Source organism: Carassius carassius, chromosome 22 (assembly GCF_963082965.1).
Source record: "Carassius carassius chromosome 22, fCarCar2.1, whole genome shotgun sequence".
Classification (NCBI taxonomy): domain Eukaryota; kingdom Metazoa; phylum Chordata; class Actinopteri; order Cypriniformes; family Cyprinidae; genus Carassius; species Carassius carassius.
In genome coordinates this window covers 16,831,153-16,846,349 of record NC_081776.1, presented here as the reverse complement: position 1 = coordinate 16,846,349, position 15,197 = coordinate 16,831,153, and the positions used below count along the sequence as shown (strand labels likewise).

Genomic DNA, 15,197 nt, shown 5'->3' with positions numbered 1-15,197 from the left:
TATATGTGACTCATTATACCACATTATAAAGCCTGTTGGAGGTTTACATGAATATTATGTACTTGTATTTTAGAGTACAAACCCTATAAGTGCAGATCTCAAACAATGGCGAGATATGAGACTTATAACACATAATAACTATATATAATCCATTAAAATGTAAGTGGATGCAATGAGTTTATTATGTGTTAGAAATCATCATATTCTTAAAGGCTATAACCACAAATAAGTATTATAATGTATTAAAACTGTTTTTGTGGTTATTAATGAGAAGATACAGCATACTATAGATTTGTTGTTGTTGTTGTTTATCATTATGCATTTATTGCAATGCCTTATGAATTCTTTTTTAATGTATCATAAATACAGGCCTCATAGAGAGTGTTAAAAAAACAACAACATACTTTTAGGAATTTATTGTTGAACTCATTATTTATCTTTCATAAACATCAGTAACATCAGGACATCAAAAGTAAGGATGCACATGATCAGAATTCTGATTCGAAAAGTCAAATAATTGATAAAAAAAAACATTAAAAAAAACATTGACACATTTTATATATTAACTAAATAATTATTAAGGGTACAGTAACAATTATTTTATCGCATTGATTGATGTTGAATAAATATCTGCCGGAATTATATTTTTTTTATACAGTCGTGGCCAAAAGTTTTGAGAATTACATAAATATTGGAAATTGGAAAAGTTGCTGCTTAAGTTTTTATAATAGCAATTATACTCCAGAATGTTATGAAGAGTGATCAGATGAATTGCATAGTCCTTCTTTGCCATGAAAATTAACTTAATCCCAAAAAAACCTTTCCACTGCATTTCATTGCTGTCATTAAAGGACCTGCTGAGATCATTTCAGTAATCGTCTTGTTAACTCAGGTGAGAATGTTGACGAGCACAAGGCTGGAGATCATTATGTCAGGCTGATTGGGTTAGAATGGCAGACTTGACATGTTAAAAGGAGGGTGATGCTTGAAATCATTGTTCTTCCATTGTTAACCATGGTGACCTGCAAAGAAACGCGTGCAGCCATCATTGCGTTGCATAAAAATGGCTTCACAGGCAAGGATATTGTGGCTACTAAGATTGCACCTAAATCAACAATTTATAGGATCATCAAGAACTTCAAGGAAAGAGGTTCAATTCTTGTAAAGAAGGCTTCAGGGCATCCAAGAAAGTCCAGCAAGCACCAGGATCGTCTCCTAAAGAGGATTCAGCTGCGGGATCGGAGTGCCACCAGTGCAGAGCTTGCTCAGGAATGGCAGCAGGCAGGTGTGAGCGCATCTGCACGCACAGTGAGGCCAAGACTTTTGGAAGATGGCCTGGTGTCAAGAAGGGCAACAAAGAAGCCACTTCTCTCCAAAAAAAACATCAGGGACAGATTGATCTTCTGCAGAAAGTATAGTGAATGGACTGCTGAGGACTGGGGCAAGGTCATATTCTCCGATGAAGCCCCTTTCCGATTGCTTGGGGCATCTGAAAAAAGGCTTGTCCGGAGAAGAAAAGGTGAGCGCTACCATCAGTCCTGTGTCATGCCAACAGTAAAGCATCCTGACACCATTCATGTGTGGGGTTGCTTCTCATCCAAGGGAGTGGGCTCACTCACAATTCTGCCCAAAAACACAGCCATGAATAAAGAATGGTACCAAAACACCCTCCAACAGCAACTTCTTCCAACAATCCAACAACAGTTTGGTGAAGAACAATGCATTTTTCAGCACGATGGAGCACCGTGCCATAAGGCAAAAGTGATAACTAAGTGGCTCGGGGACCAGAATGTGGAAATTTGGGTCCATGGCCTGGAAACTCCCCACATCTTAATCCCATTGAGAACTTGTGGTCAATCCTCAAGAGACGGGTGGACAAACATAAACCCACTAATTCTGACAAACTCCAAGAAGTGATTATGAAAGAATGGGTTGCTATCAGTCAGGATTTGGCCCAGAAGTTGATTGAGAGCGTTGCCCAGTCGAATTGCAGAGGTCCTGAAAAAGAAGGGCCAACACTGCAAATACTGACTCTTTGCATAAATGTCATGTAATTGTCGATAAAAGCCTTTGAAACGTATGAAGTGCTTGTAATTATATTTCAGTACATCACAGAAACAACTGAAACAAAGATCTAAAAGCAGTTTAGCAGCAAACTTTTTGAAAACTAATATTTATGTAATTCTCAACTTTTGGCCACAACTGTACATCGCTAACAATAATTGTTTTCAGTTTATAAATGACTATTTCTTAAACTGAAGCTTAATCAAAATTTAAATTCAGTACTATCTAAAATAATAATAATTATTATTATTACTAATATTTCAAAATAACTGTTGGCTTATCTTTTTGATATGTTTTATTGGTATCTGTATTTATTTTGTATATATTGGATAAATATATTCATTCATTCTATCTATCTTATCTATTTATCTATCTATCTATAAAAATTACAAGCATATTTCATTGTTTATTCTGAGAGTTCATGGTAGTTTTGCCTTATTACTAAAAAAAATCTGTTTCTCTACAGATTTAGACTCCTTCATCCTTACTGTTGTGTTCTTAACCAAAAAAAAAAACAAAAAACGACAGCCTATTGTCAAAATTTATTAATACAAAAATGAGTTCCAAAAACAGTAATTATATTAACAAAAATATATATTTGTAGATGGCTATGAAAAAAATAAAACAGTAAAGTACTATGTTCAGATATAATTCATGTACTTAAAGTACTGCTTGTGGGTCTTTGTGATGGTTTTCAAAGTGTTTGTGTGAATATATCTGGGTCATGACCATCAGTCCAGTAGAATTATATTCTGAATGTGTGTGTGTGTTTCTCTTAGTGTGTGTTGGCTCCATTAGCCCAGTCTCCTGTGTCAAACAGATGTGACACAACATAATCACCGTATTGTCCGTCAATCAGTTTAGCCGCATTGTTTTTGGCAAACCAGCAGTCTACTGTCTGCTTTCCAGAGTAGATTCGCCTGCTCTTCTTTATGACGGTGACCGTACGGTCCTTCACCTTCAGGGCAGGGCAGCTGGGTAGACTGATATTTTCCCCTAGTGTTTCCTGTGTGCTGTTTTTTCCGGCCAAGCTGAAATTTCCAGGAAGCTGTGTCAGCCCAATGTCTTCATACAGGAACTGGCCTGTAAGTACAAAAATATATCCCTCATGTAATACGTAGAAATGGCTGTTCCAAAGCCTAGTGTAATGCCTACTTAAGTAGCATTTTTACGTTTCATGTGCATGTTTGTGGAGAAAACCATGCCATAATATGAGGAAATTTGGCCTATAAATAAACTTCATCCAGTACTGTAAAGTTTCAATAAAAAAGTTGAACCTTTTTTTTTACTTAAAATTAGGTGTACTGTGTTTTTATGGCAAGAGCATTGCAATGTTAGCTTAGCAACAAGTCAGGTTTCGAAATACATTTTCTCCCTGGGGGAACAAATTAACCACAGAACTAAACACCCTGCAATAAAACAATAAAACTCACTAATCTGGAGAATAGATCTCAAAGAAAGAGCAAAGGACCCCACCTTGCCCAAACTTCTCTCCACTCTTATTTATGAGTGTCCCTCTGCCCCTCCACCAGACTCAAGTCACTGAAAGTTCACCAAGTATGTCAGTATACTTGGGGGCAGCTGTGGCCTAATGTTTAGAGAGTTGGACTTGTATCTTGTGAAGGTTGCAGGTTCGAGTCTCGATGCTGGCAGGAGATGTAGGTGGGGAGGAGTGAATGAACAGCGCTCTCTTCCACTCTCAATACTCATGGCTGAAGTGCCCTTGAGCAAGGCACTGAACCCCCAGTTGTTCCCCGGGCGCTGGATCTATAGCTGCCCACTGCTCCGTGTGTGTGTTCACAGTGTGTTCACTTCTCACTGCTGTGTGTGTGCACTTGGATTGGTTAAATGCAGACCACCAATTCCGAGTATGGGTTATGATACTTGCCAAAATGTCAAACCTTTCACTTTCACAACTTTCTTACTACATATGATGTATCTTGTGAATCTGTCCCCCCGCCCCCCTTTTCATGTCTGTCATCATTTTAAATGTTTGGTAAAATGGTCTCAATTTCACAGCAGTCACTTAAGCCCCCTTTCACACTGCACGTCGGACCCGGAAAATTGCTGGAACATTGCCGGGTCGCCTTCTGTGTGAACGCAAACACGTCACAGGATTGATTCCGGGATTGATCACGTGTTGGGGACCTAGTAACATTGCCGGGTTCAACCCGGGACGAGCGCTGTGTGAACAAAAGCCAGAACTAATGCTGTAAAGGGTGTGATGTAGTGATGATGCACGTTATCGCGCGACTCTTTTACCAGGTGTTTTGAAAGCAGATCAATGTTCACGACAAAAATATGTGCAAACTGAAATGAAGCAGAGATCAGTTAGTTCCTCACTTTCCGCGCTGACGCCGAGATCGTTCGCCAGGTTCAGTGAAAGTATAACGTGCCTAGCGTTTTCGACTCGTACATTACATGTCACACCCTGATGTCACGTGTCTTTACGGGACCTTTACGGGTTGTGTGTGAACGCACGCACATATTCCGGGTAATTACTGGCAAGTAATCACCAAAATCACCTTCAATTAAACTCCCTGCATGTAGATCACCTCTGCTTGTTTTCTCAAGTTCCCATAACATTCCAAGTAGATTTTAAACAATTGTGTACGTATGCGTACTGCTTACCTAGCAACCCATGTGTATCCTTGCTCAATCCTTTGCTGTTAGCAATGTAAAACCCCAGGTGATCCCGTTGATAGGGCGCTGGATTTTTGTATTTGTGGAATAAGATGACGAACTGGATAGTTCCTAGGATGGTCACTGTCAGGTTTGTGTTGGCCACAATGACCAAACCCAGGTTTGTGGTCTCGATGGAAATGCTGGAGCTGGATGGTAAGATCATCCGGTCCCGGTCGTCCAGTATGACCTTTTGTGGGGTCACCTCAATATAAGAGCGGTGTGGTTTATCGGCTACTATAGTTATGGTGCTGAAATACGTCCTCTGTTCTTTATGACTGCCGGCTGGGGCTGGAGCTCCGATCAGTGCACCGTTCACAGTCACGCCTAATGGTGACAAAAACATACATATACTCACCATCAAGCTTTTCCAAACAGCTTTGAACACAAAGACATTTTAAAGATTGCTGGTGCCAAAACAGTTCACACTAGCCATTGACTAAAAAAAAATGTTATGGCAGTCAATGTATACCATCAACAATTACTTACCAACATTCTTCAGCAGAATAAAGAAACAGTGTACAGTACCTGAGTGTTTATGATCAGTCACAAGTCGGAGAATGTGTCCTGGCTCCCCATTAATGTTGAAACATACAGTCAGTTTACTGTGGGGAACCTCCACCACAAAATGAGGGTCGCCATCAGCTAAAACAGATCGGAAGATGACAGAAGATATCATTTAATCCGTTTTTACTTCAGTATGGATCATTTGTAGAACACTGTGTGAATATATTATATATTTATTTATTTATTTTTACTTTTTTTGCATGGAAGTAAATCAAATTATGCAAGCTTGTTAGTTATGCGCAACCCAAAGTCCCCCGTGAATTTTCACATTTAGCAAGTCTGATGTGTGGTTGTCCTTGTGCAACATTTTATTTGAGATTACAAATCATGCCAACAGAAAAGTGGCTTTTGCAAAGCTCTCGGATTCAGCTCAAATGGAGGCAATAAATGCATCTAATAGATTTCCTCCATTCAAAAGTTGAAAAAAAGACTTTGTGAATACTGTAGACTACTTTTCCATGCACATCTCGCTTATGCACATATACCGAATGCATAAATGTATTCTGATGTTTTGTGCATATGACAAAACACCACTCTATACTTGTCCCATAATATTAATGGTTGCCAGGGTGTTGCTATGCAGTGTTCTAGTGTGTTTTTATGAGGTTGCTAGTGCTGTTGCTTACTGTTAAAAAGTCTACCTCCTTGTCTTGTTTTATTTGTTCATTTTGTTTCATGTTGTTTTGTTTGTTTTGTTAGCATTATTGACAGGTTGTTCACTTTTTATCTTTTATTTATCAATATCACTGTTTCTTTGTTTTGTTTTTAGTCACTGTTTGTATTGTTTGTATTGATAGTTTGGCAATATTGTGCGTGTTGTTATGCAACTGTTTGTTTTGCGTTTTGTTAGCATTAGTGGCACCTTTTACTTTTATTTTTCACTTTTTTCTTTTACTTTTATTTATCAATATCACTATATTTTCTTTTTTTGTTTGTTTTGGGTCACTGCTTGTATTGTTTTTTTGTCTTATGTGAGTAGCAATCACACCTAAAACAATATTTTGAAAAGTAAACATGAAATTTATAAAGATGCACAATTTGAGGCCTAATTCATGTCCATGGCACAAAGAGTGAGGAATGAGTTATGCTCTGAAGATTAATACTTGGTGGTTTGTTAAAATCCTGCCCATCAGTTCCCAAACACAGGCTTGTGAATTAGAGCCCATACACAATTCTCAGTAGCAATTAGCTCTACTCTGATGAGGCCCCTTTACCTGAACAGAACAAATTACAAGCCACCCAAGTTGATGTGAACAAACACTACTGGGACTTTCAACTACACTCACTCACATTCACCCTGAAATTTAAAGCAGACATAGAAAAATGGACAAATACCTGATGTCTTGGATAAGGTGACTGGCTTTTTGGTAAATTTGCTGCCGCCACCTGGAGATAAATGGAGAACAGTGAAATCGTCATGGATTGTTTGAGTCACCTTAATGTTTTCAAGACCGATTGTGTTATGATAATCATAATGATTCTGTATCTGTTCGAAAACACATGTTTTACTTTCTGTCCAGTTTAAATAAACACACTTGTTGCCTTTGAGACTTCAGAAATTGACTTGGGCGGTTGGTTTCTGTGCAGGCTCTGGGGTGTTTGACTGTTGTCGTCTTTCGATAGCTGATTGGATGTCTCAGCAGGGGGTGGAGCCTCGGTGGCCTCTGCTTCTTTCTGTGTCTGTGCTAAAGATCCATTGGCCAGCACTTGTGGTTTCTCCACTATCATTTGGGTGAGTGGCGTGAGGAAATTATATGTTAATGAAAGATTTGTTGCATGTTGCGTGTAGTTTTCCCGCTCTGCGCTCATCTGGCTTCGCAGTCGTCCTTTTAGCCCATCCTTAACACTCAGGTAACCCCACAGTCGTTCCACGTAACCGTTCAGATTGGCACCCACCTCCGCTTCTGCTAGCCGCCGTTCGGTTTCCTGCTCTCGCTCGTGTATGGACACTTCTTTCTCCAGCACGATGCTACGCTCGCTGTTGCTGGCGGTAACCTGAACATGCAACGAGTCTGGGCTGTGATTGGTCAGTTTTCCAGCTACAATGAGCTCAGAGCCGTTGAAGTAGTTTGTGAAAAGGTTCTGTGTGATGTATTCAACAGCATCTTCAGAGTATTCCACCCGGATGTCGGATAACAATGGAGTGCCGATTTCATCGTAGAAGCTATAGAGAGATAATAGGGAAAGAGAGGAAAAAAGGAATAATAAGGCCACAATGCAACAGTTTCGCCTCTGATTGTGGGTTAATAAGTCATGTATTCTTTACGTTAAACTTATTGAACTTTTAGAGTGGGGCCCAAATGTTAAGCCTTGTGTAAAGATTTCAGTCTTTCAATGGTGTCTCATGTCACTTTTGACCTGTAACCTTGACTTTAAGGGGTTTTTTTTGTTACAAAATTGCCAGGGTGCTGCTTTGCAGTTGATGTTTAGTGCCTTGCTATATGGTTGTTAGGGTTTTCTGCTAGGGTGTTGCTAGAGGGTTTTTAGGGTGGTTTCTTACAAGTCTAGGTCAAAATAGCCAACCTCTTGGTTTTTGGATTGTTGTCAGTCTTGTGCTTACCTAATATAAAACTGCCCAAGGCTTTTTTTTCAGATTCGCTGCAAAATTTCATTTCATTTCATTTCCACCTGCCAATGGCCAATTACTTGAGAAAACATACTGAACTGAACTTACCCTTTAATCAGTTCATAGACTCACAAACGTATGTCGTTAATGGTGAGCACATGTTCCTCACCCTTTGAGCATAACGCTGGCATCTGCATCCTCTGGGATTCTTCTCATGGTTCCACAGTTCTCCAGGGACATCCTCTCCAAAAGCCTGTAGTCCACGTCATCACCCATCCCGATAGTGAAGATGCAGAACTTCTCCTGCACTGCTGTTTTGGTGTTGCCAATGATGAGCGGGCTCTGAACCACACCAACGGTGGGCCGCCCATCGGTCAGGAAGATTATGAGTGACACGCTGTTGTGATGGGACTCTTCTTTGCTGGAGAGATAGTCACTGAGTAAAGCCGAGCCTGCCTGAATGCCACCATTGATGTTAGTGCCTGAGAAGATTTTAAATGAAAGAGGAAATTAGTTCAACACAAATTTAAACTGTCATTATTTAAATTACCCTCATGTCATTCCAAATCAGTCTACCAACAATTCATAGTAACAACGTTTATCAAGCTCCAGAAAATGACAAAAAAAAAAAAAAAACCTTTTGCAGTTGACTCTATTTCTTTTTGTCCTATTAATTTATTCATGAATGTTAAAAATGCAATTCATACATTCTGTACAATGACTTTAATACATTTATTTTATGATGAAAATTTTTTACTTTAGGAGTTTTATGTGTGGCTTCATTGTACAACTCCATGGAAAAAAAATACTATATTATATATTTAACATACATATTTTAGATACCATCTATCTATTTATATGTATATAAAATATATAGATAGATAATTTTGTATTATATACTATTATAGTATTTGTTTTTTGTTGTTTTCAATTTAATTTTAGTTTAAGTTTGAGTAATTTTGCTATGTGCTTTTGTCATTTTTATAGTTTTTTTTTTACATTTCTATTTAGCTTTAATTTCTTTTCATTACAGGTTTAGTTTCAGCAATTTTAGTACTTCAAATTCAAAGGCATTTATTTCAGTTAGTTGCCAGTATTTCGTATATCATAATTTATTTGATTTAATATTAAATTCAGTTAAAAACAATACCGTGAGGTTGTATCTTTTGAACTGTTGCTTTAAATTATTTACATTTGATTAAATTAGATGTTTCAAATGTGTAACAGATTGTGTTTGGGAGTGTGTAAGGTTTTCTACCTCCTGTGGGTGAGATCATGTAGATGAATTTCTTGGCGTCACGTATATTGTTGGGTGTAACAGGCACAAGTTTGCCCGGCTGCCATACACGGATACGATTGGAAAAAGTGACAAAATTGAAGTGATCATTGGGCCGCAGTTCGCGCAGGATGGTGAACAGAGCTTCTTTGGTCTGCATGAGAGATATAAAAAAAGAAAACTATTGAACACTGTCATTTGCTGTGAGATGGGTGTGTGTATCTGTGTGTCCAGCTATGAGATCACAAGAACCAGCTGGGGAAAAAAACTGGATCACAATATCATTCACTCCTTAACAGAGCAACACACTGCAACTCTGGAGACAGAAATGCTGTATTTCAATTTCAGTGTTGTTCATTTGAGTGTGGAGAACTGATTGCTTCAATCTGCATCGATGACAGAGTATTTACCTGTCTGATTTTGGTTCCAACCATGGAAGCACTGGTATCGATCACAAATACAACATTCTTCGGCACGACAGGCAGGTCTTTGGGGGCAAAATAGTGTACAAAATGTCCATCTAGCACCTGAAAGAAAGCAGATACTTTTACAGCAATTTAATCGTTGTAAACTGTGTGTGTGTGTGTGTGTGTGTGTTCAAAGCAATGAGCTCAGTGTGCTGGAAGATTTTGAATTTTCAGTGACTTCAAAAATGGGAAAAAGCATAACAAAATGAAATGAAAAGGGAACAAAGTGAAATAACTAACATTTCATAAAGACAATTAATAACAAAATTGTGTATAATTATCAATAGATTATATATATTTGCAATACATTTTTATAGTATTTACTGCTTTAAAATTATTACTTAATTTCATTATATATATATATATATATATATATATATATATAATATTTTAAATCTGCCACAATGTCCACCAAATAATGTATATAAATGTAAATGTATATTTATATGGATATATATGTCAATATATGTTAATAATATACAATAAAATATATTATGTGTATGTATACCTGAATATCGCCAATGCCAGTGCCAGTTTCTCTCTCTATATCATAATGCACCACAAATTCTCCCAGCATGCCGTTGGTTGCAATCTTGGCCTGCTGGGCAATGTTTGGGGTGAAGCTGATCTTGCAGAAGGTGTCATTTTGTCTGACTACTGTGGAAACTGGTGGTCCTACTTTACCTGGATCGGGACAGGATGTAAACAAAATGCGATCATGCACCATTTCTATTTAACAACTTGAACTAACCTTTCAGAAAAGGTATTTTAATGTTGTTGCTGTTTTTAATTTCTTGGTCTTTAAAACTAGAAAAAGTGGAAGAAATGTAACTGAAACTGGTTTCATCTATCTTGCAGTTTTTGAGGCTAAATGTTGCAATATTTTCAAATATTTGAAACCATACCAGAGAGAGCAAATCTAAATACACACTCAAGAATCAAACTGGATACAGCTGGTTACCATCTGCTTTCCCATCGCCTTTGGAAGATGGAGTTTTGCCATTTCGTAGGGGTAGGACTTCAAGGTAAGTGATGCGAGAGTGCTCCACTACAGTAACGCCCACGCTGAGTCTGCTGACCAATTGCATTGGCCGAACACTGGTCACATGCTCGTAATGGCCCAATCGTCTCTGCAGCAGCTCTTCATAGGTCAGGAGGAAGACAGCGCGGTTGCGTCCAGGGATAGTGACCTCCATTCGAAACACCTCCATCTCACCCTCACTGACAAAGGAGAAGAGAAAACATTGCTTTGGAAATCTGAACTTCTTGCCAAAGGAATCTGTAACAAGGTTAGCCAAACCACATTTCAATAAAACCGATCTTTGGGAGAAAATCTATCTCAGATTTCTCAGTGTCTTCCATATTTCTCGTTTGCTCACTTACAAGCAAATTAAATGCACATGTAATCATTTGTAAAATAAAAGGCTCAAAACATTGCATCGCTTTTTGTATATATTGAACAGTTAATAATGCAAACGTTGAATTCTCAGGCTTGCCACAAGGGGTGATAGTGAGTATAAGTATATGGTCTTTTTCTGCCGTCACTTTTCTCTTTTTAGTGTAACTGATGTCATAGCAGAGCCACAGTTTGAAGACAATCTTGCTGTGCAGGTTATTTAAAGTTAGTTAAACTGCGGAAATGATTATAACTAGTTACCTGAATAATGACACATTCAATTTAATGGCACAAACATTTGAGGGTAACTCGCAATCTTTACCTCTGCTCTGGTGTGTTCTTGTTCTTCTTGCCGTTGTTTTCTCCACCTCCCTTTTTCATCTTCTTCTCTTTGGCCTTCACCTGGCTGGGAAATACTCGTCCGCCCACAATCCTTTGCCACCATACCAAAAGCATGAAATTAGAATTTGGATTAATGCAATGGTAACAAGAAAATGTTGCCACAAGTGGTATATAAATATGTATCGTGGATAATGACAGTCTAAACTCTCTCAATGCCTTCAATAACCTCTCTCAAGATATAAACACGGTATTGGATTCACTGACCAACTTATAACAAGCCAATCGCAAGTGCAAAACGTAGTATATTATAAACCTCGTAGATATCCTGGGTCATTCTCGGGAAACTGAGATTTTTTTTTATTTATACCAAACCATTATACTTTCTTGACCCGCAGGGAAATTTCTATTACTCAAATTAAAAATAAAATAAAAAAAATTTCAGACTTACATGGTAAAGTTGGAGATGTATGCAGCGGTGGGGATGTGGAACTGAAAGACCCCCTGAGTAGCAGCCGAGTGTCTGTTAAGCATGCTACACGACACCGCAGTGAAGGCATAGCGGGAAATGATGGTGGTCTGGACCGACAGCTCTTGAATGTGAGGTTTAGTTTCCTGGAGCAAGTATTAATAGTACATTAATATTTTTGAACAGTAGTCCTGAAAAGATGTGTGATGGTTTGCCTAAGGATCTGGGAGGACTTGTGTCAAGTCCTTACATAAATGTCCCATTTAATTTCTGCTAAAATATCAAATATTGTTGATACAGTTAAACTGCAGTAAACTTTGATCCAGAAAACTATGGGGATTGTGTTCACACTATATGGGGTAAGTTTTCTAAATCTAACCTTTAACCTTAAACTGACTCTGAATAATGATATTATCTTCTGCAGTAGAGCTGCTTATAGCTGAATTGAACATCTTTCATAATTGATGAACTTTACAGTTATTGAACTGAACTGAACCAACACTGAACTGACTTGAGCTGAATGATAAAACTATTGTCTTTTTCAGAGCTTACAGAAGAATTTGCAGTTTGTCTCATATTTCATTTCACAAAAAAAAGAAAAAAAAAGAGGAAAGTCATGGCCTAGTGGTTAGAGAGTTCTAAAAAAAATTAAACAACACATTTTGCAAGTTAAGTCTACATCTGAACAGCATGCAGGTATTTTAGTGGACTATCTGCTCATATTAATTTATATCTAATCAATAGTGACTCCTAATCCTAAGGTTGTGGGTTCGAGTCCCGGGTCGGCAATACCACGACTGAGGTGCCCTTGAGCAAGGCACCAAACCCCCCACTGCTCCCCGGGCAGGGTATTTATAGAGGAAGACAAATATGGGAATATAATATCTAAAGTTAAGACACTTAGGTCCAAAAAATTCACTAAACTACAGTGGTTGGGCAAGGGGGGGTTGGGGGGGGGGGGGCATTTACAACACAATCCATGCTTCTTTAAAATCAATGGATATTTCCCCAATATGTAAAACAAATAGTAATGATTATTTTACAGTCACCAAAATTGAGAAAGCGCAGGTGTCGCGCGCCTTTACCTTAGTTAGAAGCGTTTTCACCTGCCGCGCGATTCTGCGAGGAGCCTGAAGACAAACACAAGACTCGTGAGATCCTACATATAACTATTCATGATGACATTTTCATATGGGAAATGCAAGAAAAATCCTACAGCATTTGGATCTAAGTCCGCTATCGCGTATTCTTCTAAGTCCACATCCTCGGACAATTCGGTATCCTCACTTTGGCACTGAAAAACCGCACACAAATACAAGACAAGGACTGTGAGCAGCATCTTAAGATGTGACATTGCCTGTCCCGCACTGGCTGCTCTCTGCAGTGGGTCGAGGGTAGGCTACTTCAGTGGTCCTGTGAAAAGGGCGGTTATTTCGTCCCACCCATCCGAAGACACCAGTCAAGTGTTTGGGAGGGAGCTCCAGGGTTTTTGGTGTCTAAACGCTAAACAGGAGATTGGCGCTTCTTCTCACGAAGTAGCCTGCTTTGCGCAAATGTCATAGTTGGCTGCTTGAGCTTAGTTTAGAAGAACTGGCATGTCTTTATTGGATAATTTCCATAATGCATAGGAAATGGTGTAATATATATATATATATATATATATATATATATATATATATATATATATATATATATATATATATATATATATATATATATATATATATATATATGATAAATAAGCAAACAAACTTTATTTTTAGCAATGCAAGATGATGATATTATTTCATTTGGATTAATCCATTGCATTTTAGACCTGTTAGTGGTTGCTCCAGACCAAGCTGGTCCCATACCGTGATTTTTTTGCTGTCTTTGCTGCCATCTACAGGATTGACTGGATTCATTGGTCGTGAAGGGAGATGTAGGATCCTGTCAGAGTGGATTTCAGCACATCTGAGGTTATGTAACTGACGTTAGCTCTGGTGAACCTGTGTGTTCTATCAGCTGTGTTTTTTAAACACAATTCACCGATGACTCTATTTACGTTAAGTGAAAGTAAGAGTGAATTTCTTAATTGCATGCAGCATGCTCAACAAATAGTAATATATATAGAGACTGAAAAACTATGCTGTCTCAATGACATTCAGTGATCTCAGCCTTATTTTGACTAACTTGAGGGGTTTCTAGAGACTATTTACCAAGACCATTGATTAACAAACATATAAAGCTATCAACTCTCCAAATGTATTGGATACAATAAAAATTATTAGGGCATATCGAACATAACTGGCTAATGAAGAAAGAGTAAAGATTGGGGATCGCCCTTTTTGAATGGTCATCAAGATGATGACATAATATCAAAATAGGAGCAAATTTCAATAAAGCATTTTACCATTACCATTACTAAACATTAATGAGTTTCAGAAGCTATGTCTGATATGTCACAAAATAACATCAGCTCTCTTCTGAAGTTTTTTACATTATGTCGGGTCTTTCCTAATTTTTGACATTTAGAGAGGCTCTTAAAACATTCCTGGTTTACCACACAGACTTGATGACATTCATTTCTTGTTTTCTAGAGCTGATCCCCATGAAAATGCTTGTTAGTTTTTCATATTTCTTTGCTCCCTGGCCCAATCAGTGGCCAATATTCACAATATTAATACATATCCCATACTTCCAGTAGATTGTAAATAATCAGGGAATATGAATAATCTTGTTTTATGCAAATAATACATGTCAAAACACTGTTGCCTTTATTTTGAACAGTATATTGTGGTTTATCATAAAAAAACAACAACCTTGTATTGCCTTTCTTTGAAATAAATTCTACTTATTTATAATTTTATATATAACCCAACACTCATTTTTAACGGTAGCTCAGGTGTTTAAATTCTAAATGGGGTCACTTTATGTCACATGGCCATAAAAATGCATAAATGTAGTGTAGAAATGCATTGTAAAAGAAAAAAAACCCTGTAAAAATAGGACATAATGTACTATATTAAATGAAGGAATTTTCCGCATTATTATTTTTATTTTTCACAGGTGTTTTACTTGTATGTGCAGTGTATAGGAACCAAGATACAGCCTTATTTAAAATGATAGAAATCTCAGAATAAAAGAGAATAACCTTGTTCTCCGAACAACCAGAGATATGTCCTCAGTTTCTGATGATAATGAAAATAATGGCATTGTCCAAAATTAAAAATATTGTTCTGACAACATGTGAAACAAAGAGTGTGATACGTCCCAGTCCTTTCCAGGACTTGTGTTTGTTCATCTGCTGGTCAGGTTTCAAAGGTTCCTGTCTCTGTTTTTTTTTGTTATGTGGGGCACAACAAATATTGACGAGGCTCAGAGGTCTCGGA

At 37.8% G+C, this 15,197-nt stretch overlaps 2 protein-coding genes across 2 annotated transcripts in view; one reads left to right on the top strand and one right to left on the bottom strand.

Annotated features, from left to right (window-relative positions):
* LOC132099058 (inter-alpha-trypsin inhibitor heavy chain H2-like) overlaps positions 1-15,197 on the top strand; it is a 35,089-nt gene that overhangs the window by 3,264 nt on the left and 16,628 nt on the right. The gene's annotated exons all lie outside the window — the stretch shown is intronic.
* On the bottom strand, positions 2,638-13,330 carry LOC132099057 (inter-alpha-trypsin inhibitor heavy chain H5-like). Its single transcript, XM_059505479.1, has 14 exons — positions 13,043-13,330; positions 12,912-12,956; positions 11,809-11,972; positions 11,341-11,451; positions 10,584-10,843; positions 10,131-10,306; positions 9,566-9,682; positions 9,138-9,309; positions 8,049-8,361; positions 6,849-7,477; positions 6,649-6,699; positions 5,275-5,391; positions 4,696-5,073; positions 2,638-3,147 (listed from the first exon to the last, which is right to left on the bottom strand). The coding sequence occupies exons 1-14, from the start codon at positions 13,178-13,180 to the stop codon at positions 2,840-2,842; spliced, it is 2,979 nt and encodes a 992-aa protein (XP_059361462.1). The 5' UTR covers positions 13,181-13,330; the 3' UTR covers positions 2,638-2,839.

Excerpts from the sequence above, each read along its gene's own strand:
- LOC132099057 (XM_059505479.1), bottom strand. The coding sequence starts at position 13,180 with ATGTCACATCTTAAGATGCTGCTCACAGTCCTTGTCTTGTATTTGTGT. Across the intron at positions 11,973-12,911 it reads TGAAAACGCTTCTAACTAAG|GAAACTAAACCTCACATTCA; the intron begins GTAAAGGCGCGC and ends TACTTGCTCCAG. Across the intron at positions 10,844-11,340 it reads AAGAACACACCAGAGCAGAG|TGAGGGTGAGATGGAGGTGT; the intron begins GTAAAGATTGCG and ends CTCCTTTGTCAG.